At 40.9% G+C, this 24,746-nt stretch overlaps 1 protein-coding gene across 1 annotated transcript in view; it reads right to left on the bottom strand.

Annotated features, from left to right (window-relative positions):
* The window catches only part of LOC134753132 (transcription factor 15), a 35,508-nt gene continuing 10,762 nt past the window's right edge, over positions 1 to 24,746 (bottom strand). The window contains exons 3-8 of the mRNA XM_063688907.1: positions 23,011 to 23,112; positions 20,858 to 20,938; positions 19,649 to 19,830; positions 17,183 to 17,272; positions 16,383 to 16,514; positions 1 to 924 (exon numbers count right to left, since the gene is read on the bottom strand). Coding sequence (XP_063544977.1) covers positions 832 to 924; positions 16,383 to 16,514; positions 17,183 to 17,272; positions 19,649 to 19,830; positions 20,858 to 20,938; positions 23,011 to 23,112 — 680 coding nt within the window. The 3' untranslated portion in view covers positions 1 to 831. The remainder of the gene's footprint in view (positions 925 to 16,382; positions 16,515 to 17,182; positions 17,273 to 19,648; positions 19,831 to 20,857; positions 20,939 to 23,010; positions 23,113 to 24,746) is intronic.

Here is a 24,746-nt window from a genome sequence, read left to right as displayed (position 1 = left end):
TGAAAACATGCGAAATGTTTTTTGGCAGAATATGAACTCAATTCCTATTTTGTCTCAAAAATATTTTGAGTTATGTCACGTCGGCACCTCTAATGTATCTTATTTCATAACTAAGGTGTATTAGAGTTAGAGTAATTCGAAAAAGTTCAGAATGTCGGGCAATTCCAAAAACCGGCTAAGTGCGAGTCGGACTCGCGTACCGAGGGTTCCGTACTTTCTAGTATTTGTTGTTATAGCGGCAACAGAAATACATCATCTGTGAAAATTTCAACTGTCTAGCTATCACGGTTCAAGAGATACAGCCTGGTGACAGACAGACGGACAGCGGAGTCTTAGTAATAGGGTCCCGTTTTTATACCCTTTGGGTACGGCACCCTATAAAAACTACGGGCTACAACATTTGGTATTCAATTTGCGATGTCTTTCAGACAGACACTGTAATTTATTTTATTGAAATGTAACATTTAAGTAAGAAAAATGGTAAATACATAATTTCTTCAATATTTTTTCTAAATTAAGGCCAACAAAAAAGAAACTTGGAGGAACTGACATAGGGACCATTATTCGACTCGACTATAATGTCGCAACTGTCACAAGCTCTGGGTCTAGACCTAGAGCACAGAATAAATAATAGTACTTGGTACAGAAGGTTCACTCTCTAACAAAACGCGCCTATTAGGACAGATATGACCGCTAGGTAGCGCAAGCGCGAGCAGGTGTCCGTTCCGTAGCGGTGCGCGGCAACTACTATGGCTAGACACCAAAATTGGTGTGGGCCGCATGTACTTATTGTAGCGACGCGATCGCGGAGTGAGCCACGCCTGACTAGAATTAAGTCTTCAGGTTCTGTTCTGTTTTGAGCTCCAGCGCCCACACGTGCTGCGGCCAGCCCGTCCGCCCGTTCCCTCTCTTCTCTGCTGTGCTCTGAAACAAATGCAGCATTTTATTATAATTAAATAGATGTCATACACTAAAGAATATATGGCCAAGCCGTCCAGTGGTGGCAAAGACGCCTAGTCTTTCAAAGATGCATATACTCGAGAAATGGGGTTGGGGTATTTTACAGATGGAGCCAGCATAGCTTGCCCTAAAAATACAAGAATTGTGTCCGTCTGTCCGTCTGTCTGTCTGTCACCAGGCTGTATCTCATGAACCGTGATAGCTAGACAGTTGAAATTTACACAGATGATGTATTTCTGTTGCCGCTATAACAACAAATACTAAAAAGTACGGAACCCTCGGTAGGAGAGTCCGACTCGCACTTTGCCGGTTTTTTTGGGCTATTTGGGCGTGGATTGGATGCCATGCCATTCAATCCAAATTTCAATGAACAAAACTAGAGAAAGGGGCAAGCTATATTTCTGGAAATAAACTATTTGTATTTGTAGCTATTATGGCGCCATTTATTTAAACCTTTGACAGTTAAAAACTGTAATAGATGTCATATATTAAAGAAAAAGTGACGAAGCCCTCCAGTGGTGAAGGCCGGATTCGAACCGGCGTCTTTAGTATCTCGGCTAACGCCATGAACCCCTAGGCCACCCCGCCACGTTTTTCTTTGACAGTTGCCAACAAAAAGTTGCCAACAGTTGCCAACAGTTGCCAACACTCATACTCATACTCATTTATTTATAATCATTATGTCAAACAATAGAGACCCATATTCCGGCGCTGCCCATACATACAATCAGTGAATCTTTGCCCCTACTTCTAGTATACAATTATAAAAACAGCACCGACCATGTTTCCCGTGTTCCACTAATAGATTTACGATCCTACCTGCAGCGTCTGCGCAGCGTCAAGCACGCGCGATTGTTTATTATAAAACCTTGGTGTTCTCATATAAATACCTAGTCATTTGATGCTTCCTTTGACGATCGGTCTGGCCTAGTGGGTAGTGATCCTGCCTGTGAAGCCGATGGTCCTGGGTTCGAATCCTAGTAAGGGCATTTATTTGTGTAATGAACACAAATATTTGTTCCTGAGTCATGGGTGTTTTCTATGTATATAAGTATGTATTTATTTATATAAGTATGTATATCGTTGTCTAGAACCCATAGTACAATCTTTGCTTAGTTTTGGGCTTGGTTGATTTGTGTAAGATGTCCCCTAATATTTATTTATTATTTACTTATTCATTTACTGAACTTGCCTATAGTTAATAAGGGCGACAGAGCCGGCTACAGCTTCTAATGCAAGGAGATAAGTAAAAACCGGCCAAGTGCGAGTCGGACTCGCGTTCCAAGGGTTCCGTACATTACACAATTTAGACTATTTTAGACAATGTGAAACGTGAGTGAAATGTCTAAAAAACCCGTAGGGGTCGGATCAAAAACTAAGTAATTAAGTCCGACTCACGCTTGACTGCAATTTCTAATAGGTTTTCCTGTAATCTATAGGTAAAGATCTATTTTGTGTATTTTTTTCAAAATTTTTGAACCAGTAGTTTCGGAGATAAAGGGGGGAATGGTCATTTTTTGCCTATTTTCTTGAATAACTTCTAAATTGTTTATCCTAAAATTATAAAAAAATATATTTGAGATTCTCGCAATGAGCTCTTTCATTTGATATGTAACACGATATGGGTTGAAAAAACTTTATTTTTTAATTTTCTCATTTAATTTACCCCCCATGTTTTAAATTCATTTGTTTATGTTACACGTCCGTCTTTGGGTCACAAACTTAAATATGTATACCAAATTTCAACTTAATTGGTCCAGTCGTTTCGAAGAAAATAGGCTGTGACAGACGGACAGACAGACAGACAGACGCACGAGTGATCCTATAAGGGTTCCGTTTTTTCCTTTTAAGGTACGGAACCCTAAAAACGCCGTAACCAGAATTAAACGTAGACTGATGAGTTGATGACATTTAGGTACTAGTTTTTGCCCGCGACTTCGTCTGCGTGGAGTGGTAAGTAATTTGCTAATTTGGGTAGCTTATTTTTTATCCAATCTGCTTTTTATGATATCCCACACAAACTACCCCCCCCCCCCCCACCCCCTTAAAGGATGATTTCTGGGATAAAAACTACCCTATGTCCGTTCCCGGGACTCAAACTATCTCTATACTATACTCACAAATACCAAATAAGTTTATACAATGAGTACAAAGCCTTGTCAAAAGTAAAATATGCATATCATATGAACATGAGTCATCAAATGCGTCAACGAACATAATATGTTGGCATTCGATATGCCATTATGATATTTGTTAAATTAATTACTAGGTACCTCTACCTACATCTGAAGCAATATTTATTAAATTATTAGCATATTTTTTTTGTGAAACATAATATACATTATTTTTTTACCTCTTTAAATATGCAATCATTAATACGCTGTTCGCGCCAAAAAGGCACCCATCGTCTAAATTTTAAACATTTTTTTGGCTGGCTATTGAAGCTATACAAATATTTATAAAAAAAAGAAAGAATAGCTTATTACTAACTTTAAATAGCACGATTTCTAGAAGGACCTACGTTGATAATTGATAAGTACCGTCAGGAATGTATGGTTAAAGTACTATACAAACATCTCAATTATCGAAAACCAACATATCAAATCACCCTACAAACGAAACCGCTGTTCCAATGAGCCACGTGCCTCCAATTTTAAAACGATTACACGCCTCATAAACAAAGCATTTAAAAAAAACGTGTAACCAAATCTATGGACAAAAACTTTTTTCACAAACAGTTTAGAAATTGCTAACACATGGCTGTGTAGCACGATCGTTGCCTAGAAAAAAGTTATGTGAAAAAAATGGCTCCCGTTCCGTTATCGGTCTTTTGGGAGTTGTTGACGTATTTTTGGATAGATTTTACTATTGTTTTAATTAATAACGATACAATAGTAGTATAATTGATGAATACCCTGCTTCCTTTCTTTAACGTAGTGTTTACGTCCTAACTTAATAATTCTTTGTCAACGTAATTTTGAGTCTCTTTTCCTTTCCCTTCCGTAGCCAAATGGCAAAAAACGGAAGCCTTATGGATTCGTCATGTCTGTCTGTCTGTCTGTCCGTCCGTATGTCACAGCCACTTTTTCCGAAACTATAAAAACTATACTGTTGAAACTTGGTAAGTAGATATATTCTGTGAACCGCATTAAGATTTTCACACAAAAATAAAAAAATAACAATAAATTTTGGGGGTTCCCCATACTTAGAACTGAAACTCAAAAATCTTTTTTTTCATCAAACCCGACGTGTGGGGTATCTATGGATAGGTCTTCAAAAATTATATTGAGGTATCTAATATCATTTTTTTCTAAACTGAATAGTTTGCGCGAGAGACACTTTCAAAGTGGTAAAATGTGTCCCCCCCCTGTAACTTCTAAAATAAGAGAATGATAAAACTAAAAAAAATATATGATGTACATTACCATGCAAACTTCCACCGAAAATTGGTTTGAACGAGATCTAGTAAGTAGTTTTTTTTATAACACGTCATAAATCGTAAACCGCAATTTACCTTTCACTCACGTTACGGAACCCTCGGTGCGCGAGTCCGACTCGCACTTGGCCGGTTTTTTACATAGGTATCTACTATACGGTCAATAAATTTGATTTCTGAGCATTTTCTGAGCCGCTTCGTACCTACTTTATCATATCACATAGACAATATTAATATCAAGAAGTAGAATATCATAAAAACGTTAACAATTAGATTGTTAACCAAGCGATGAAATATTCTCATTTCAGTTGGGGTAGTTTCTAGGTTCGGGATAGTAATTATGCCTTTCACCTGAGTTAAACACTCTACTTTTCATTTCGAGAAAAATCCATTGCTCTGCACTCTATTAATTCTATACCTATTCGATTCCGTTGAATAACATTATATAGCAGTAGTGGGTAATAAAGAAAATGTACTCTAAGAACAAATTAAATTATTTTCTATGAAAATATTTTAATTTGTGGTTTTTCAAGTAGACACACTACTAGAGCGGTTCAGGCACCTGTCCGGTAAACGGGGTACGCTGGTTCGATTCCAGCTCTGGACACTGGAGGCTTTGGTCATTTTTTCCTTCGTATATGATATTTATTTCAGTTTAAAGAAAATGTAGTTATTGTTTATCAATTGCGCCGTTTGTGCAATAATCCAATTGCAATACTTGCATGGCATGACGAATGTTGACGAAGAAGCAACTGCTGTGTAAACTAGAGTAGGTACTTAAGTATTATATCTAATGACCTTCCAATAGTTTCAATATGTAAGTAGGTATATGACGCTATCTACACAATAGAATCTTCCTTTAATTATAATTAAAATAAATATTACTTAAGAGTTTTCAATCTCTTTTCTTGGTATAGTCTCACTTTTCCACAATGGCCATGTCAGAACTGTTAGAATTTAGAATATACAGGGTGGCAAAAAAATAAAGGTGCATTCCCGTTGCCAGGGAGGTTTTGGGATTATACTGAGCAACTTTTACTATGGGACCAACCCTGAAATCGCGAAAAAAGTTTGGCGGTTTCATACATTTTGGCTAGTCCATTTTCTATGGGAGGGAATTTTTTTTTCGCGATTTCCTGGTTGATCCCATAGTCAAATATTCTCAGTATAATCCCAAAACCTCCCTGGCAACGGGAATGCACTTATTTTTTAGCCACCCGTATGTAGTAGGTATACAATACTAAAATGCCGACTTTTACGTACCTATATATATATATTGTATATGTTTAGTTTTAATACCAAACTATTCGGAACGCATCCTTAAATTGTTTCGTTATGCCACTTTTGTCATCTCGTTCATTCTCACCTTTTATCTTATATATATATCTCGTTTGGGGCATGCGCATAACACAAACAAAAGGAACAGAATTTTGAATTTGATGGAAGAAAAAAAAAAAAAAAAAAAAAAAAAAAAAGAAAATGTCAGAGCTCCGTGCGGTCGGATTTTAAATGTGATTCGGTGAATTTTATTATTAAAATACTTTAAAGAAGATCATTGGATGTGAAGATAGTAAAAGTGAAGTTACACTTAAAGTGGAGTTTAACTGGAGCCACGAAGACCTGCACAAGCGCCACGGGGGTGAGTGTAGGGATATATTTATATATACGTTTTTTTTGTTTTATCATTGCATCGAGAAACGGGTGCAAATTCTTCCGAGGCGCGAACTAGAACCAGCGCAACAAAAAACAGTCAAAATCCAGGTCAACCGGGTGACTGGAAGGCTTAGAATCCATTTGGTCTTCGAGCCGGATTTTTCATTTTCGGCGCCTCGGTAAATTTCATCCGTTTCTTATCATCTTTATATTTCGAGCGGTCGAAATATAATCATTTTTTCACTGCGGTTTCATTTCACACCAATTTTGTGGGAATTATATATTTTTAGGCCTCATTTTTTAATATTTTATATATTGGCTGGGGATTTTATTTTACTATATTTCATTCTTATATTTCATACATACCACATTTTTTGGTCGCGGACTTTGTAAAAGAAATTCAATTGCAAAATTCAATTTGTCATAAATTCATTATATTGGTTTTGACATTTCAAATTAAAACAGTTTTGGTTGCTAAGTTACCATATTGTCAGATTCAGATACTATAGGGTTATTTCGTTCTGTTTGGTAACTGCTACTATAGCCTTGTGGTTGTAGTAGTTGCTTAATATTAGTGAGGTCGAGGGTTCGATCCTCAGCTATGGTGCAATTTTTGTATTTTTCTAAACATTTATATTTCTAGTAAAAGCGGTATAGAGCATTATTTATCGGTATTTAATGCTAATTACGGTACATAAACAATTTTTCAGGGGTTCTAAACATTTTCTTTCAAAGTTAGCGGAATAAATATTTTATAGTATATTAAAGTTAGCGGTTAAAACTTAATATATTAGTTGTGCGGTTTAAATTTAAAGATTTATTGCGGTGTGCGGTACAAATACATTAAAAATAAAAATAATGTGTAATTGTAATTTGTAGCTTTCATGGTGTGGTTCTTGTTCGGGTTCGGGATCCTATTGCTTATATTTATTTGGATTTCGTATTCAAATACTAACGTAAACATGGCGGCAGCTAGGCGGATACAGTTGCTGCAAATGAAATATCATACGGCATGTCGTAGTATGGATGTTTTGAATGGATTGGCTTGTAATCCCGAACTGTCTTCGGAACAAGAAAGTGATTTTATGGTGCGGTTTCAAGATTTAGAGAAAGTTTATGAGGCATTTACGGAAATGTTTTATGAACTTCAACTCTCTGCTGCGGATATAGAGAGTTTTGATTTGGAAGGTCATCTTCAGGAGTACGAGACTTACAACAAAAGATATTATTTTATCAAACAACGTCATTTAGGGTTAACTAATTTGAACGCTTCAGCTAATGCGGACAATAGCTGTAGCAGCGGTAGCGGTAATGACAATCCTAAGAGCGCGCGGAATAGGGCAGTTCTCCCTAAAGTCAAACTTCCTACCTTTGCGGGACAGGTGGAAGAGTTTGTTTCTTTTATGGAATTATTCCAATCTTTGGTTGGCAATGATACCACTTTATCGGATACTGAAAAAATGTATTATTTAGCGGGGTCGCTTTTAGGTGAACCAAAGTCCTTGGTCCAGCATTTGTCGGCCACAGGGGACAATTATTCGGTCGCGATAGATTTGTTAAATACACGGTATAACAACAAAAGGTTGTTGGCGGATCGTCTGTTGCATAATTTGTTAAGTGCATCTCACGTCACCACTAAAGGGATAAGTGGTTTAAAAATGTTTTTAAATACTTTGATGGAAAACACAAAAGCCTTGGAAAAGATGGAGTTTCCTGTTGATTCGTGGTGCTATTTGCTGTTTTATATTAATTTTCAAAAGTTAGACGGCAACATGAAGAAACATTTTGAAGACAAGCACGCTGATAAAGAATTACCCACATTCACGGACCTTATAAGGTTTTTGGAAACCGAAATACGGATTTTGGAATCCAGTGCGGAACCACAGGCCGGTACGTCAGCGGGAAGGCGTAGTGGAATTGGACAGAGCCATGCGGTAAAGGCTCATGCGGCATTTCAGAGTTATGCGGGTTCGGCGTCGTCGTGTCGACTATGCGGAAAAAGCGGACACTTCATTGCTAAGTGTGACAAATTCTTGGAGATGAAACCTGCGGCTAGGAAGCGTCAGGTGGTATCGCTTAGGTTGTGCTTCAAGTGTTTGAATGGTCACAACATTAACCAGTGCACTTATAACAAGAACTGTTACAAGTGTAATTCGGCTAAACACCATTATTTATTACATTTCGATCTTCCGGCAACTGGTTCAGATCGTGAACAACGTTTGACGTCAAACAAGTTTACTACAAGTGGGGAGGTTCACAACGCTAGCTCGTCCTCTCCAAGTGCTCCTATTGTGAGTGCACCTTTTCCCAGCGGCAATCCAGGAAGTGCGGTCCCTGGAGTCACTGGACTAATGGCATCACAGGTCAATAAACCTAATATGTATCAGCGAAAGGTGCTACTTGCGACGGCAATAATAAGAGTACTGGACAGTAGCGGAAGCTTCCAGGAGGCGCGGGCCTTACTGGATGGAGGAAGCGAGAGTACATTTATATCGGAGTCATGCCTGCAGAAGTTGGGCTTAAAGCGGTTTAAGCCTGAAGCCTCAATTACAGGACTGAACTGTACTCCTATAAGCGGTTGCAGGGGAGCAGTTAACTTAACCATGGCACCTAGGCTGACGGATCAGCCTGTGCTAGTGACCACGGCTACGGTCTTAAATAAAATCACACATAACCTACCTGAATATTCGTTGCCGGCTCAATTAGCGGATAATTATCGGGGACTGTATCTTGCGGATGAACAGTTCTTTGTCAGTCGAGAGATTGACATTTTAATAGGCGAAGATCTACTTGGTGACATTGTACTTAGCGGGCGCATTAAAATCAATGATCACATTCCACTGATGACGAAAACGGTGTTCGGCTACGCGTTATCTGGTCCAGTCACTATTGCGGCTTCCCCTCAAGTTCCGTGTGCGTCCCATGTCTTCTTCTGTAGCACAACCACAGATCGGATTTTAGAGCGATTCTGGGAAGTGGAGGACATTCCAGTTACTATAGAAAGCCCCAAGGATCTGGAATGTGAGAAGATGTTTAAAGAAACCCATCGACGGGTTGAAGAGGGCAGATATTCGGCACGGTTGCCTTTTTTATCTGATGCCCCTGAAATCGGAAATACTGTGCCAATAGCCATGAAGCGGTTCTTGGCTATGGAAAGGCGGCTCCTCGTGAACGGAAACGAGGCTTTTAGAAATAAGTATGTCGGATTTATGCGGGAGTATTTGGAGACTGGACACATGTCTTTGTGTAACGGGGAACCACAGGACTATAGAAGTGGTAGCTATATCATTCCACATCATGGAATTTTTAAGGCGGATTCGGATAAAATTCGTGTTGTTTTTGATGCTAGCTGCGCATCAGCGAATGGAGTCGCCCTAAACGATTGTTTACATGCGGGTCCAAAGCTACAGCGAGACATCGCGGAAATCATATGTAGATTTAGGCTACATCGCTATGTTTTTACAACGGACATCAGGATGATGTTTAGACAGATTTTGATTGCTGAGGAGGATAGGCGGTTCCAGCTCGTTTTCTGGAGGGAGTCCCCAGACTTACCTTTGCTTGTATATCGGTTGAATACCGTAACTTACGGCATGAAGTCGAGCCCATACCTCGCGATTCGGGCGCTAAGACAATTAGCATCCGACGAGGAAACGCAGTTTCCTGCAGCGGCACATCTTCTCCGCTCTTCGGTGTATATGGATGACATTTTAGGTGGAGCTGACTCCATAGAAGACGCGAGCAAGTTGAAGCAGGAGCTGACGGACTTACTACGCTCTGGCGGTTTCGAGCTTAGTAAGTGGACGTCAAACAGCAAAGAAGTCTTAAAAGACATAGAAGAGGAGCATTTAGAAAAACCTCGGAAGATATTTGACAATTCGGATGGGCCTAGCTTCTATAAAATCCTCGGTGTTCAATGGGATTCTAGCAGTGATAGTTTCTCATATCGTACTAGACTAGACGACACTAGCGAATGTACTAAGCGGTCAATTTTGTCAACATTAGCTAGGGCTTTTGATCCTTTGGGATGGATCTGTCCGGTCATCTTTCAGGGTAAGGTTCTCATGCAGCAACTCTGGTTGAAGAATTTGTCATGGGACGCGAAAGCTCCTAATGACGTGGTTGCGGAATGGCAAGGTATTTTGAAAGAAATGCCCGAAATTTCAAGTCTACGTATGGAACGGTTTGTCTTATTGGACGAAAAGTCTTGTTCTCTGCACGGATTCTCAGATGCATCAGAACTGGGATATGGTGCAGCGGTTTATCTGAGGACTATGGGACAAGATGGAAGGGTGATAGTTAGTTTGATGATGGCCAAATCCCGAGTCTCACCGGTCAAATCAAAACTAACTATCCCGAAACTTGAACTTAGCGGTGCTGCGTTGCTAGTCAGACTTTTAAAATACGTCGTTGCTGCCATCAGTGATGACATGACGATCGACGGAATCTTTGGGTGGTGTGACAGCACCATTGTTCTCTCGTGGTTGAAGGTATCACCACATTTGTTGCAGACTTTTGAGGGCAATCGCGTTTCTCAGATTCTGAATTGCGGTTTAGACATAGCCTGGAGACACTTACCTTCAGAAATGAACCCTGCTGATGTCGCGAGTCGCGGTTGTCGGGCATCAGTACTGCTTGAGCACCCTTTATGGTGGGGTCCTCCTTGGTTGTCAGGTGATGCGGAAACCTGGCCCAGGAATATAATGGATAAATCGGAAGATCCATTACCTGGATTGCGGAAGGTGAAGGTAAATGTTCGGGCCTTAGCCGGAATTGTTGACGAAGATAATATTTTTATGCGGTTTAGTCGGTTGGATATGTTATTGGCGGTCGTAGCATATTGTTTCCGGTTTGTCAACAATGGCAAGAATTCGTCTGAAAGACTTATAGGGGTGTTGACAGTCTCAGAGCGACGGTTCGCTTTGCAGCGGTTAATTAGATTGGTCCAGCAGGAGGAGTTTGCGGACGACATCCACTGCTTGGCCCAGAATAAACAATGTTCCACGCGGCTACGTCGGCTTCTGCCGTTTATTGGGGATGACGGCTTGTTGCGCGTTGGCGGTCGTTTGGAACATTCGAGTTTATCATTTCCAAGGAAGCATCCGGTGATTTTGCCCAAATCACATAGTTTAACGATTTTGATCGTAGATCATTTTCATGTGACTTATTGCCATGCGGGAGCTACGGTGCTCATGGCGGTATTACAACGTCAATTTTGGATTCTTTCAGCAGGACAAGTGGTTCGTACACGAATTTACAAGTGTATGAAATGTTTTAGGACCAAGGCTAGGCCTACAGCGCCAATTATGTCAGCGTTGCCCTGGGATCGGGTTAACGCGACTGGTGTGTTTCACACTGTGCAAACTGACTTTGCTGGTCCGTTCAGCATTAAACATTCTCGTTTGCGGAACGCAAAAATTCTAAAGGCGTATCTTTGCGTATTTATATGCTCTGCATCCAAAGGGGTCCATTTAGAGTGCGTCACTGACCTTTCGACGGAAGGTTTTCTCGCGGCTTTGACTCGCTTCACATCTCGACGCGGTATGCCGAGTGTGATACGTTCAGATTGCGGAACTAATTATACCGGTGCAAATAGGTATTTGGATGATGTGCGTAGATATTTGGCTTCGCAGGAAGTACAGCAAGGGCTTAGCGACGGCGCAGCCAAGCAGTCAATAACATGGCGGTTCAATTCTCCAGCGGCGCCACATTTCGGTGGTCTATTTGAGGCGACCGTAAAATCGGCTAAAACATTATTGCGGCGTGTCATAGGTGAACAGGTTTTGACGTTCGACGAATTGGTAACGGTATTTACCAGGGTTGAAGCGGTTCTTAATTGTCGTCCGTTATGCCCGTTGTCCCAAGATCCTCATGAACTGGAGGTCTTGACGCCTGCCCATCTACTCATAGGTAGACCTTTGCTTTCGGTTCCGGAGTACAATTTTGAGGATATGCCAAACTCGCGGTTGAGTCGTTTTAACTTAATTCAAGCTATGTCTCAACGCCTGTGGAGAAAATGGAGTGACCAATATCTTCATTCTCTTCAAATGCGTAGAAAATGGACATCTCCAACTGATCCGCCTAAGCTGGGCGATCTTATTCTTATAAAGGAGGAAAATTTACCTCCTCTGAAATGGAGGTTAGGAAGAATAGAGGAATTGCTACCCGGCAAAGACGGTGTTGTTAGGGTAGTGCGTCTTAAAACTTCTACAGGTAGCTTCACGCGGCCGGTTGTTAAAATTTGTAGGCTTCCTTTGGAAGATTAAGCGGAGGTAGCGATACCAAACTGTTTTAGTTTAGTGTTTTAATTTATTAATAGAGTTGAATTTTGTTTATTTGTTGATAAAGGCTTTAGCCTTTCTCGGGCGGGGGAATGTTTAGTTTTAATACCAAACTATTCGGAACGCATCCTTAAATTGTTTCGTTATGCCACTTTTGTCATCTCGTTCATTCTCACCTTTTATCTTATATATATATCTCGTTTGGGGCATGCGCATAACACAAACAAAAGGAACAGAATTTTGAATTTGATGGAAGAAAAAAAAAAAAAAAAAAAAAAAAAAAAAAAAGAAAATGTCAGAGCTCCGTGCGGTCGGATTTTAAATGTGATTCGGTGAATTTTATTATTAAAATACTTTAAAGAAGATCATTGGATGTGAAGATAGTAAAAGTGAAGTTACACTTAAAGTGGAGTTTAACTGGAGCCACGAAGACCTGCACAAGCGCCACGGGGGTGAGTGTAGGGATATATTTATATATACGTTTTTTTTGTTTTATCATTGCATCGAGAAACGGGTGCAAATTCTTCCGAGGCGCGAACTAGAACCAGCGCAACAAAAAACAGTCAAAATCCAGGTCAACCGGGTGACTGGAAGGCTTAGAATCCAGTATATATATGAGTAAATTGTGTATTATGACTGTGCTGTCAGTAAGTTTGAAATGTTTTTTTCAAATTAGTCTGTACTCTGATTAGCTAACTTCTAACCCAGATAAATGCTCCGTAAACACTAAAATATACTTGGAAAGTGAAACTCCCCAGTGCGGAAAAATCAATTTTCTATCCATCTACATAAAAAAATGAATTTTCAGAACAGGAGATAAAAATAAATTTCACAACGAGTGAAATAGCCCGACATAATTACGGCGATAGGCAATAAAGCTTTCCGGCCATGTGGTTTCGTTATTAGATTACAGCAGGCGTCTGGTTCGCGCACTCTCGCGATTACTAGGTACCCCAGCCAAATAGAAATAGGTAATGGTGAAAATTTCCTTGTCCGATTTTCTGTGAAAGATATTGTTTTTGTTGAATATTTTCGTTATTTTTTCCCCTTAGAATACTTTGAGTAAAAATGTATCGGGATTACAGATGCTTCGAAAATTTCCATATATTAGTAATTAAATTTCGATTGGCGTCGAATATCACCTTGGTGAGGCCCTCAACTTTTTTTTGTTGAAAAATTTGTGTATGACAATAATCCCAGCGACGCCGCGTGCGCCGGCGCGGCGCCGCCTGCACTTGAACCGCGCATGTGCAAGATAACGGTTCCCGAGAGAAACACTGTGGAAACACTCTTCTCAATTACTGCCCCAGATTTATACTTATGCAGCATGAGTGCGGTAACTTCGATAATTTCAAATAGCTTTGATAATGAATAATACATCATTTTAAATAACTGAAAAATCTAATAAGCCGAACTCGCGACTGCCGAACTCATAGGCCGTAGATTTGCTCGCTGTTCGAAACAAGTCAAAATTACCCTTTTCAAGGCGTACTGTCAAGTATTTTACACGAGCAGTCTATGGGTCAACTATACTCAAAAGGCATACAAGCCCTTCGAATCCAATATAACGACGCCTTCAGGATGCTGTTGGGACTTGGGACTGCCTCGTTACTGCAGCGCTTCAGGGATGTTCGCCGCGGAACGAACTGACGACTTCTATGCCGTCAGGCGTAAGCGAATAGCGTCTCTGTTGTGTCGGGTTCGGGGCAGTCACAGTCACAACAGTATACTCAAGGTCATAGCAGACAGGGTGGATTATACATGTACCTTTCTGAAATTCTGGATTGAACTATGTGTAAATAATTAAATAATTTAGTAGTAGTAAGCAACTAACGTAGTCATAAGCCAAACTAACAATTTTATGGATAAAATAATTATCTGAAATAAAGAATTAATAATAATAGGCGAAAAAATAACTGACTTGCGTAATGAAGAAATAAATTTTGCTCCATATCCTATAACCGATTTTGTAATTTAAGGTAACATAGTTCGCAAGTCCCATATTGTTACTGTTTAGTGCAGTTTTACGGTTTAACTCATGTATCAATCACTACTCGTGACAAGTTTCGTTTTTTATATAGGAACCCCCTTAATTAGTTGAAATTGGTGTCATAAAATGTAAAGAAGAAAAAACCGGCCAAGTGCGAGTCGGACTCGCCCACCGAGGGTTCCGTACTTTTTAGTACTTGTCGATAACACCAAATACATCATCTGTGAAAATTTAAATCTAGCTATCACGGGTCATGAGATACAGCCTGGTGACAAACAGACAGACAGACAGACGGACAGCGGAGTTTTAGTAATAGGGTCCCGTTTTTACCTCGTAATCCGGGTGAGCTGGTGGTAATGTAAAGGCGGGTCTCTATTGTTTCCTATAAAGTTTTACGTCATAATTATGTTTATGGCACCTGCCGCGAATGGAAGACGCTAGTTCTACTTCTATTCTACCTATCTACCTATGTCAGCTTTGAGCACTTTTTTTCGTAAATATATGCCAACTAAATACTTCAGTTTATAATAATTTATAATTAATGAAATTATTATTTCCATGCATTATAATTGCATTATTTTCAAATTTTTATTATTTGTTGTTATAGCGGCAATAGACAAACACGATTATGGAATGGAATAGGTATGGGCGATTTTTAGGGTTCCTTACCCAAAGGGTAAAAACGGGACCCTATTACTAAGACTTCGCTGTCCGTCTGTCACCAGGCTGTATCTCATGAACCGTGATAGCTACACGTTGTAATTTTCACAGATGATGTATTTCTGTTGCCGCTATAACAACAAATACTAAAAAGTACGGAACCCTCGGTGGGCGAGTCCGACTCGCACTTGGCCGGTTTTTTTAAAGAAAACCATCCAGGAAATATCAGGAGTTTTAGTGATGTCCTAACTTTTGTTAGGATATTCCATTTTTTTCATATAAAATAAATTAAATTTACTTAATTCGTTTATTTGGTAAAATAAGCATGCATATTTACAAAATTAAGTACTAATCTTAATTTAAAAAGGTTTATATGGTAACCTTACCTGTGTATCAGCTCTCCGGCGCAGTGGTGCGTGATGCAGCTCAACCCTGAAGCCTCCTGCCTGCTCCCCATCCGTCTCCAAGACCTTGAGAAGGTAGGACATGTAGGAGGTGGCCAGCCGAAGCGTTTTGTCAGGATAATCCATTTTTCCATCTGGCTCCACGCCTCCGCGGAATACGGGACCCATGAAATCATTAAGTCACCTGTGTGTCAGCTCTCTGGCGCGGTGGTGCGTGATGCAGCTCAGCTCTGAAGCCTCCTGCCGGCTCCCCGTCCGTCTCCAGCACCTTGAGAAGGTAGGAGATGTAGGAGGTGGCCAGCCGAAGCGTTTTGTCAGGATAATCCATTTTTCTATCTGGCTACGCGCCTCCGCGAGTATACACGGAACCTATGAAATCATTAAGTCACCTGTGTGTCAGCTCTCCGGCGCGGTGGTGCGTGATGCAGCTCAGCTCTGAAGCCTCCTGCCGGCTCCCCATCCGTCTCCAAGACCTTGAGAAGGTAGGACATGTAGGAGGTGGCCAGCCGAAGCGTTTTGTCAGGATAATCCATTTTTCCATCTGGCTCCACGCCACCGCGGAATACGGGACCCATGAAATCATTAAGTCACCTGTGTGTCAGCTCTCCGGCGCGGTGGTGCGTGATGCAGCTCAGCTCTGAAGCCTCCTGCCGGCTCCCCGTCCGTCTCCAGCACCTTGAGAAGGTAGGAGATGTAGGAGGTGGCCAGCCGAAGCGTTTTGTCAGGATAATCCATTTTTCTATCTGGCTACGCGCCTCCGCGAGTATACACGGAACCTATGAAATCATTAAGTCACCTGTGTGTCAGCTCTCCGGCGCGGTGGTGCGTGATGCAGCTCAGCTCTGAAGCCTCCTGCCAGCTCCCCATCCGTCTCCAAGACCTTGAGAAGGTAGGACATGTAGGAGGTGGCCAGCCGAAGCGTTTTGTCAGGATAATCCATTTTTCCATCTGGCTCCACGCCTCCGCGGAATACGGGACCCATGAAATCATTAAGTCACCTGTGTGTCAGCTCTCCGGCGCGGTGGTGCGTGATGCAGCTCAGCTCTGAAGCCTCCTGCCGGCTCCCCATCCGTCTCCAGCACCTTGAGAAGGTAGGAGATGTAGGAGGTGGCCAGCCGAAGCGTTTTGATCTGAAAAGAAGTAAGCTGTTAGTGATAAGCGATAAAAATATGCGACGTTTTCAACTAAAAGGTACCACATTGTCGCTTGTTGATTTCTAATTGAAGCTATATGGAAAAAGCCCCTTACTGACATGCGACAATAAGTACCCTTTTGGTTGAAAATGGCACATATTAAGGAATGAATCGCGAACACACATTTTTAACGCTCGACGCAAAATAAGAGGGGTGTTATAAGTTTGACACCAATATCTGTCTGTAGCATCATAGTTGTTAAACGGATGGATCAATTTTGATGCGGTTTTTTTCACGTGAAAGCGCGTTTCCTTGCGGTGGTTCTTAGCTATGTTTGATAAAAATCGATTTACTCGTAGTTAAAGAGTATCAACTTTTTTCCAAAATGATGTGAGACATTTTATTTTTGTGTTTAATTTAATAGTTTTATAGTATAGTAAAGGTTAACTGGAAGAGATCCCTCATAGGGATAAGTTCGCCTTTGTACATCTTATTATTTGTACCATGTAATTTTTAATGTGTATATTTGTACAATAAAGAGTTTACTACTACTACTACTACTACTACTAGTTTTTATCGGCAACTAAAACTCGATAACGCTGCGTTTTCGTATAATTTAGTATATCAACATAAATCTCATTACAATAAGGTTGATATTGACCAACCTTGGATAGTTTAGTGTCGGGCGCGACGCGCGGGATGCGTGCGCGCAGCAACGAGAACGCAGCGTTCACGCCCGCCGACCGCACTGCCGTCTGCCAGAGAGGTCATGATCAGATACAAGTAAATGGCTATAATGCGTCTAACGCCTTGGCCATGAAATGCACGCTTCGAGCTGCACGCTCGACGCTGTCGCTATCGCCTTATATTGGTTAAAACAAATGGCGGTCGGCGTCAACGTGGACACTGAGCGTGCGTTCCGTGGCGCCCGGGTAGGATGACTCAAGCCAGAACAGTCCGCGGGTCCGGACCCAGACGTCCGCGGCACTTCATTTTCTATGCCGGGTGATTCGTGATCACTTGATGCTTTCTATTGAAAAGTGTCGGATGCTTGGATCCGGACCCGGACGTTCTAGCATTAAGGATGACTCACGATAGACCGGGCCGTGTCCGGGCCGGCGCTTCCGGCGCTTCGTTTTCTATGAAAGGCATCACGTGATCACCTGTCATGTCATAGAAAAATAAGCGCCGGAAGCTCCGGCCCGGTCACGGCCCGGTCTAACGTGAGTCATCCTTTAGGTTATCCTTTAAGTTCTACAGACCGTGGAACAAATCGAAATTGATTTTCGATATATTGCCGACTAAGGGTAGGTTGCACCAAACTGTTTGACATCGTTAAAGAGTTCGCTAAATTGTATTGTATGGAAAGTTTCATAGTAAAGGATGACTCACGTTGATGCTTTCCATAGAAAACGAAGCGCCGGAAGCTCCGGCCCGGTCACGGCCCGGTCTAACGTGAGTCATCCTTAAACCGCCGCGGCGCGCCGGGTGACGTTGATCAGTCTGTCAAGTGCGGATGGTGCAACTGGCACTTAGTGCAATGAATTCAATCGATCGATCTAACGCCGCAATGAAATCGCATACTATTTGTTGCAAGGTGAGTTAAGCTAAATTCTGCGCGGACTTTGCAAGCAATAACTGTGCAATGCAAGTTAAAAATTCTTATAAAAAATGACGCTAAAGTTAATGTTGGCACTGCCACACTTTATCGCTTGCCAAGTCGATGCAGAGTTAGCTAAAGCGCTTCACATAGTTCACACACCTTACTTCATTCAGTAACTGACGGTACGACAGGGACGCAGCTATACATTAAACGATTTAGAGGTACTACGTATCTATAGCTGGCTCCCTGTCATCGGTTACCGAATTATTTAAGGTGTGTCCCAGGTAGCAAACTGACGTCAGCGACGTCATATTGACGTAATAATGACGTCATTATGACGTATATGTGCTACCTGGGGTGGCGCTTCAGACGGACTCTACCTATCAATTAGTTAGAACATCAGAGGTAACACAACACAATTAGAACATCAGAGGTAACACAACACGAAACGGTGTTTGACGTAAAATGATATGCCATATGGATGGATGACTCACGCAAGATCGTTTCGGGTCCGGGGTAGTCGGCAAACTAAAATTGTTAGTAAATAAGAACAAAAACAAAACTATAATTATCTTTTTCTTTTGGGTGCTAGTACTAGCGTAAGACAAAGACAGTATGATTCTCTCTATGTTTGAAATGAAACAGTCCCTGCCCAAACTATATCTATGATCGATACCTATATCGTAAGCAGTCATCACGTGATACTTTCTATAGAAAACGAATTGCCGGATCCCTGCAGCCGCTCGTGCGGAAGTCATCCATTAGGTGGTTCTTGGGTACCTAATCGGTAATCCTTTTCTATTTTATTTTGAAAACGCGTTTATGTGTTGTGTCGACCTTTAAAAACATTATAACTTGGATGAACAGTATGACATTTGGCAGACGGCAGTGAAAGAGGTTTTTTTTTAAAGCGAAATAGTGGCTTTTAAAGTAGTTCCACAAATCACATTACTCCTACTGCTGGACCACAGCCTTCCTCTTATGGCACTGTAGTTACGCCAGAATAAATCTAAGGAATCAAGAACAGCACAAAACTCTACATTGCCTCCTTGTACCAATAGCATTGGTTGTCTTCTCCGCTCTGCTGGATTAAACTAAGGTAGCATTTATACGTCATTATGACGTCAGTGACGTCATAATGATGTCATAGTGACGTCATAATTACGTCATTATGACGTCGCTGTCACTTTGCTACCTGGGAACCAATGCTATTTGTTGATAACCTGCACGTCACCACTCATTTCCGCTTCAGTGGAAAGGCAGCCTTAATGTTACCTATTGTGTGCAATATTCACAGTTCACTGCAGATTGACGTTGATCAGTCCGTCAATTGTGGCTGGTGAAACTGGCCATAAGTCTTAAAAATATAATCCCATCCCATATAATCTTAAAAATATAAGATTAGAGCTAAGAATATTGTAATTTTTGACTTTATGAAAAATATACAGTTTAATTTTTATTTTTTTCTTCTAAGCGTACGGCCTCAGGGCGAGCGGCCAGCGGCGCGTTCGGAGCTATACGATCTCACCTTAGATAACTTGGTGTCAGGCGGCACATTAGGTATACACTCCCTCAGATCCGTAAAGGCAGTGTTAATGCTCTGCGTGCGCCGGCGCTCCTTCTTATTAGCTGTGCTGCGTCGCTTGACGACGCGGACGAAGGAGGGGGCGGCGGGGCGGGGGTAGCGGGGGAGCTGGAGTTCGCAGTCCACTATATAAAAAACGAGATATTTAGCATATGATATATTTGGAACGATATTTAGATATTTACAGAGCAATGGGTAAGTTGAATGCAGAACATTCCCAATATTTCCAAAATTTCTGGTAACTTTTACGAATTTTATAAAAATTCTCACGGAAGTTTCAACTTGGGGAAATTCGCGTTCAGATTAGGGATTACTCAATGTTCTTGACTATTGACGACTGTTTTGTTCAATATTTTTCAACACACTTGCTCAAAACGACGTTTTTATTTCACCGATTTTTGGCTCATAATCCTAGATATTAACACGCGTGTTTTTTCAGTATATTATAACACTCGTGCTTTTTCATTATATTATCCGACTGAGTTAAGAAGATAACTGATTGCTAATAATATGCATGGAAACGGAGCCTTCTTTAATTGGTCGGACTGGCGGGCACCGGCGCGCCCGACCGTCTGCCGCGGCCCGGCCGGCCGGCCCGGCCGGGCCGCCCGCCGCCCGCGGCCGCGGCGAGGGGCGGCCGGCAGTATGACAGATGCAAGACTTTTACTAATTGTTTTAACAATAAAAATCTGATTAATATGAAACTTTTTTTTCTCGCAAGTGTGTTGAAAAACGTCGTATGAAACGCGTGTGCATTGGTCATTACACACATCGGCTTTCTTATTGCGCGCTCGCTTACAGCTCGGGCGCACAATATCGCCTCGTGTGTAACCAACTTAGCACACTTGTATCACAATGTACTATACGTCACTCATTGGCGCCTATTTCAAGAAATCGAAACTAACTGATGTAACATGGTTCGGCAATTAACGTGCAGAAAAAAAATACCGAGAACGAGGTATTTCATGAGAAACTTTGCAATTTTTGAAATTCTCTTTAATTGTTTATTTATTACATCTTTGGCACATTGCTAGTGACAACCGAACCAACCAATCCGGCACGCGCAACAATCCATCTCTAGATACAACTAGTAAATAGATAGGTATCATAATTTCCCTAATATGAAATGTGTGAATGATGGCAGCTCATCACCTGTGTTGTTCTGCATGTAGTTCTGGTGCACGTTCTGGAAGCCGTCGTAGGGGTCGTTGGACATGTTCACGTCGTCGTAACCTGTGAAACAGATTTTGGGGTTACTTTACTGGACACAGGTCATTTTACCACATCTGAAGTCCAAGGAGTTTTATGAGATTATGCCACTACTTTATTCATCATTCGCTTGCCCTTATCCCATTCATATGGGGTCGGCGCAGCATGTATTTCTATTCCATACCTCTCTCTCGCCCGTCATCTCATCACTCACTCGCATTCGTTTCATATCATCTCCCACACAGTCCAAACCTTTCCTCGGTTTTCCTCTCCGGATACTTCCCTCCACATTCATTCGTAATACCTTTCTCGTCACATGACTTTCATCCCTCCGCATTACATGTCCGTACTACGCTAGGCGATTCGATTTTTTTTTATTTTTTTTTATTTTTTATTTTTTTTTTATTTTTTTTAGGAAACAAACAGTCACATACAGATAAGTTTAAACTTGCAGATATACAATAAGACCTATAGTTCCATTAATTATAACATACTACTACTATTTACTACTATATTACTATTTATTTATTTTTTCTACTATTTACTCTTTTTATCCGTCATCTTTAGGGACCAACACTCTGACCACATGACGACAGGACTACTTTATTGTTGAATGAATATTTTAAGCTACATGTTTGCGACGTTTGAAGAGCGCTGGTGGCCTAGCGGTAAGAGCGTGCGACTTGCAATCCGGAGGTCGCGGGTTCAAACCCTGGCTCGTACCAATGAGTTTTTCGGAACTTATGTACGAAATATCATTTGATATTTACCAGTCGCTTTTCGGTGAAGGAAAACATCGTGAGGAAACCGGACTAATCCCGACAAGGCCTAGTTTCCCCTCTGGGTTGGACGGTCAGATGGCAGTCGCTTTCGTAAAAACTAGTGCCTACGCCAATTCTTGGGATTAGTTGCCAAGCGGACCCTAGGCTCCCATGGAGCCGTGGCAAAATGCCGGGACAACGCGAGGAAGATGATGACATGTTTGCGACGTTTGGCGTTGAAACTTTAGGGTCATGGGGGCCAAGTGCGCGTTGCTTGTATATGTATAAGAATTTGATAGCGCGCCTAATAGAGGGCTGACTATATGTGCCATTTTCAACCAAAAGGGTACTTATTGTCGCTTGTCAGTAATGCGCTATTTCCATATAGCTTCAATTAGAAATCAACCTTATCGACAAGCGACAATGTGGTACCTTTTGATTGAAAACGTCACATATTTTGTAGAGCGAATAAGTATCGCCATTCAGCCTTGTTTATTGAACAACTAGCTTTTGCCCGCGACTTCGTCTGCGTAGACTTAGTAACCCCAGCTAGAGTAAGAATAGCGCCGGGAGAAAGTCTTATAGCAATTATTCAATTTGAGCATATTATGCACACCAATTAGCAGCCACTTCATTAATTATCTCAATTCCACCCCGCTTTTTACTTTCTTAAGGGATGATTTTCGGGATAAAAACTATCCTATGTCCTTCTCAGGGACTCAACCTATCTCTATGCCAAATTTCATCTAAATCGATTCAGCGGTTTAAGCGTGAAGAGAGAACACACATACAGACAGACAGACAGACAGACAGACTTTCGCATTTATATTAGTATGGATTAGTATGGATTATAGTATGGATTGTTTTCATGCATGTAGCCCATTATCGTACAGACGTATCTACATTCTAGTTACCGCACTAGTGCCATAATTAGCACATTACTGTACTGTAAAACGATGTTCGATACATGTGCGAACAGGTAATTCGCAACTCGTGTCGATTTAAAACACTCTTCGTGTTGTAATAACTCTAACTAATAGGTTACTAAACCACTGATACGCTAATATGTTAATTTTATTATGTTACCTTAATTGCAATGTGTAAATTAGAATTAATAGAATAGAAAAACTGTACTATTGTGTGCCCTTACAGGGTGTCATGAACAGGCTATATAAAATGTAACACCTTATTATGTACATGACAATGCAATATTGAATAAATGACTAAATGACTAATTTATACCTACTCGTTGCGAATTTACTATTTTTCGCCCTTGTATCGTAATGTAGGTACTACTATTCTGTGCTTTATTTTTAAACGTAATGTCAGTCTTACCGTAGCTCCTGGAGATGTAGTGCTGGTTATCGTGGTACACGTCCCGGGAGTCGAACTCGGGCTCGACCCCGGGCCAGTACACTCCGCCGTCCATGGGGCTGCCTACAACAACAGTTAAACGTCAATACACGGTGGTGGTGCCGCCGCCATATACTTAATCGAAGTTTTACGTGGTTTTAATAGTACTAGTAAAACTCTTTATTGTACAAAAAGAAACATAAAACAAGAGAAAAACGCATCATTTGTACAAAGGCGAACTTATCCCTTACAGGGATCTCTTCCAGTTAGCCTTTGAGCAATTGAGGGAGAGTTGGAGAACGGTAGACATCAAAGCTGTACTAAACGGCATAAAAGAAAATATTTAGTCTTCTAAAAGTGCAGTATATAGCATCGGCATGGGATTTATGTGAAATAAAACAAATATAATATTGTCTTCGGTTACCGCGATAGTTACTCATGAAATAAAACTATGAAAACGGATTATATCGCGTATATTGAATTTATAATACATCCCGACGTTTCGAACTCTTTACAGCGTTCGTGGTCAACGGGTAACTGAGGAAAAATTACAAAGTGCAAAAATACCCACATACTAAAATAATGAACAATCATAGACTACAAACTTTAAGGCTGGTTGTACATGCAAAATCGGAAGGCTAGTTATACACTACAATTATTTTCAAGTAAAGATATATATATATATATATATACGCGATAAAAACTAAGCCGGCTCCAACCCTACACCACTAATTCTTAAATCTTCTCGGGTCCGTGGTGTAGGGTTGGAGCCGGCGTAGTTTTTATCGCGTATATATATATATATATATATCTTTACTGGAAAATAATTGTAGTGTATAACTAGCCTTATGAACCGATTTTGCATGTACAACCAGCCTTAAAGTTTGTAGTCTATGATTGTTCATTATTTTAGTATGTGGGTATTTTTGCACTTTGTAATTTTTCCTCAGTCATCCGTTGACCACGAACGCTGTAAAGAGTTGGAAAAGTCGGGATGTATTATAAATTCAATATACGCGATATAATCCGTTTTCATAGTTTTATTTCATAAAACAAATATATTAACAGTCATGTATAGTTATAATATATAATACATATAATACGTTCTATACGATATAATACATATGTACAAAAACTACCTAACCGCACACATCTTTTAGTTCCGAAGTTCCGAAGTTCCGTCCGAAAGCCATAGTTTTTTTAAGTTCGCCTTTAGCGATGCGACCGACTGACACTTTCGAAGAGAAGACGGCAAGGAATTCCATAATTTGACAGCGTACACGGTAAAAGACGGATTTACGCTCTCATTTAGGCCAAGATACACTGACAACACCGATTGTCGAATGTGTAGCGAAGAGGACGCGAACTAAAGGATGACTCACGTTAAGCTCCGGACCGGACACGGCCCGGTCTAACGTGAGTCATCCTTAACTCCAATTGTATGGCGGTGGCGTGCGACTCGTGCGACTATTAAGTATGTGCATAGAGTAACTTATACTAGAGCGGTACTGTCATAGTAAGTTTTGTAACACCAGTAAATTCACTGCCATCTGTCGACACACTTTAAAACTAAAAATGAAGATTTATAAAAATACGATAGAATGTATTTAAATATAGATAAATGATTTTTTTTATTTGCATTAATTATTTTTATGATTTTGACCCATGTTCTTTCACTGATATGCGTTAAAATTGTTAAATAACAAACGAAACCGTCA

Source organism: Cydia strobilella, chromosome 26, assembly GCF_947568885.1.
Source record: "Cydia strobilella chromosome 26, ilCydStro3.1, whole genome shotgun sequence".
Classification (NCBI taxonomy): domain Eukaryota; kingdom Metazoa; phylum Arthropoda; class Insecta; order Lepidoptera; family Tortricidae; genus Cydia; species Cydia strobilella.
The sequence above is the reverse complement of the archived record's forward strand: the minus strand, read 5'-3'. Positions and strand labels throughout refer to the sequence as shown.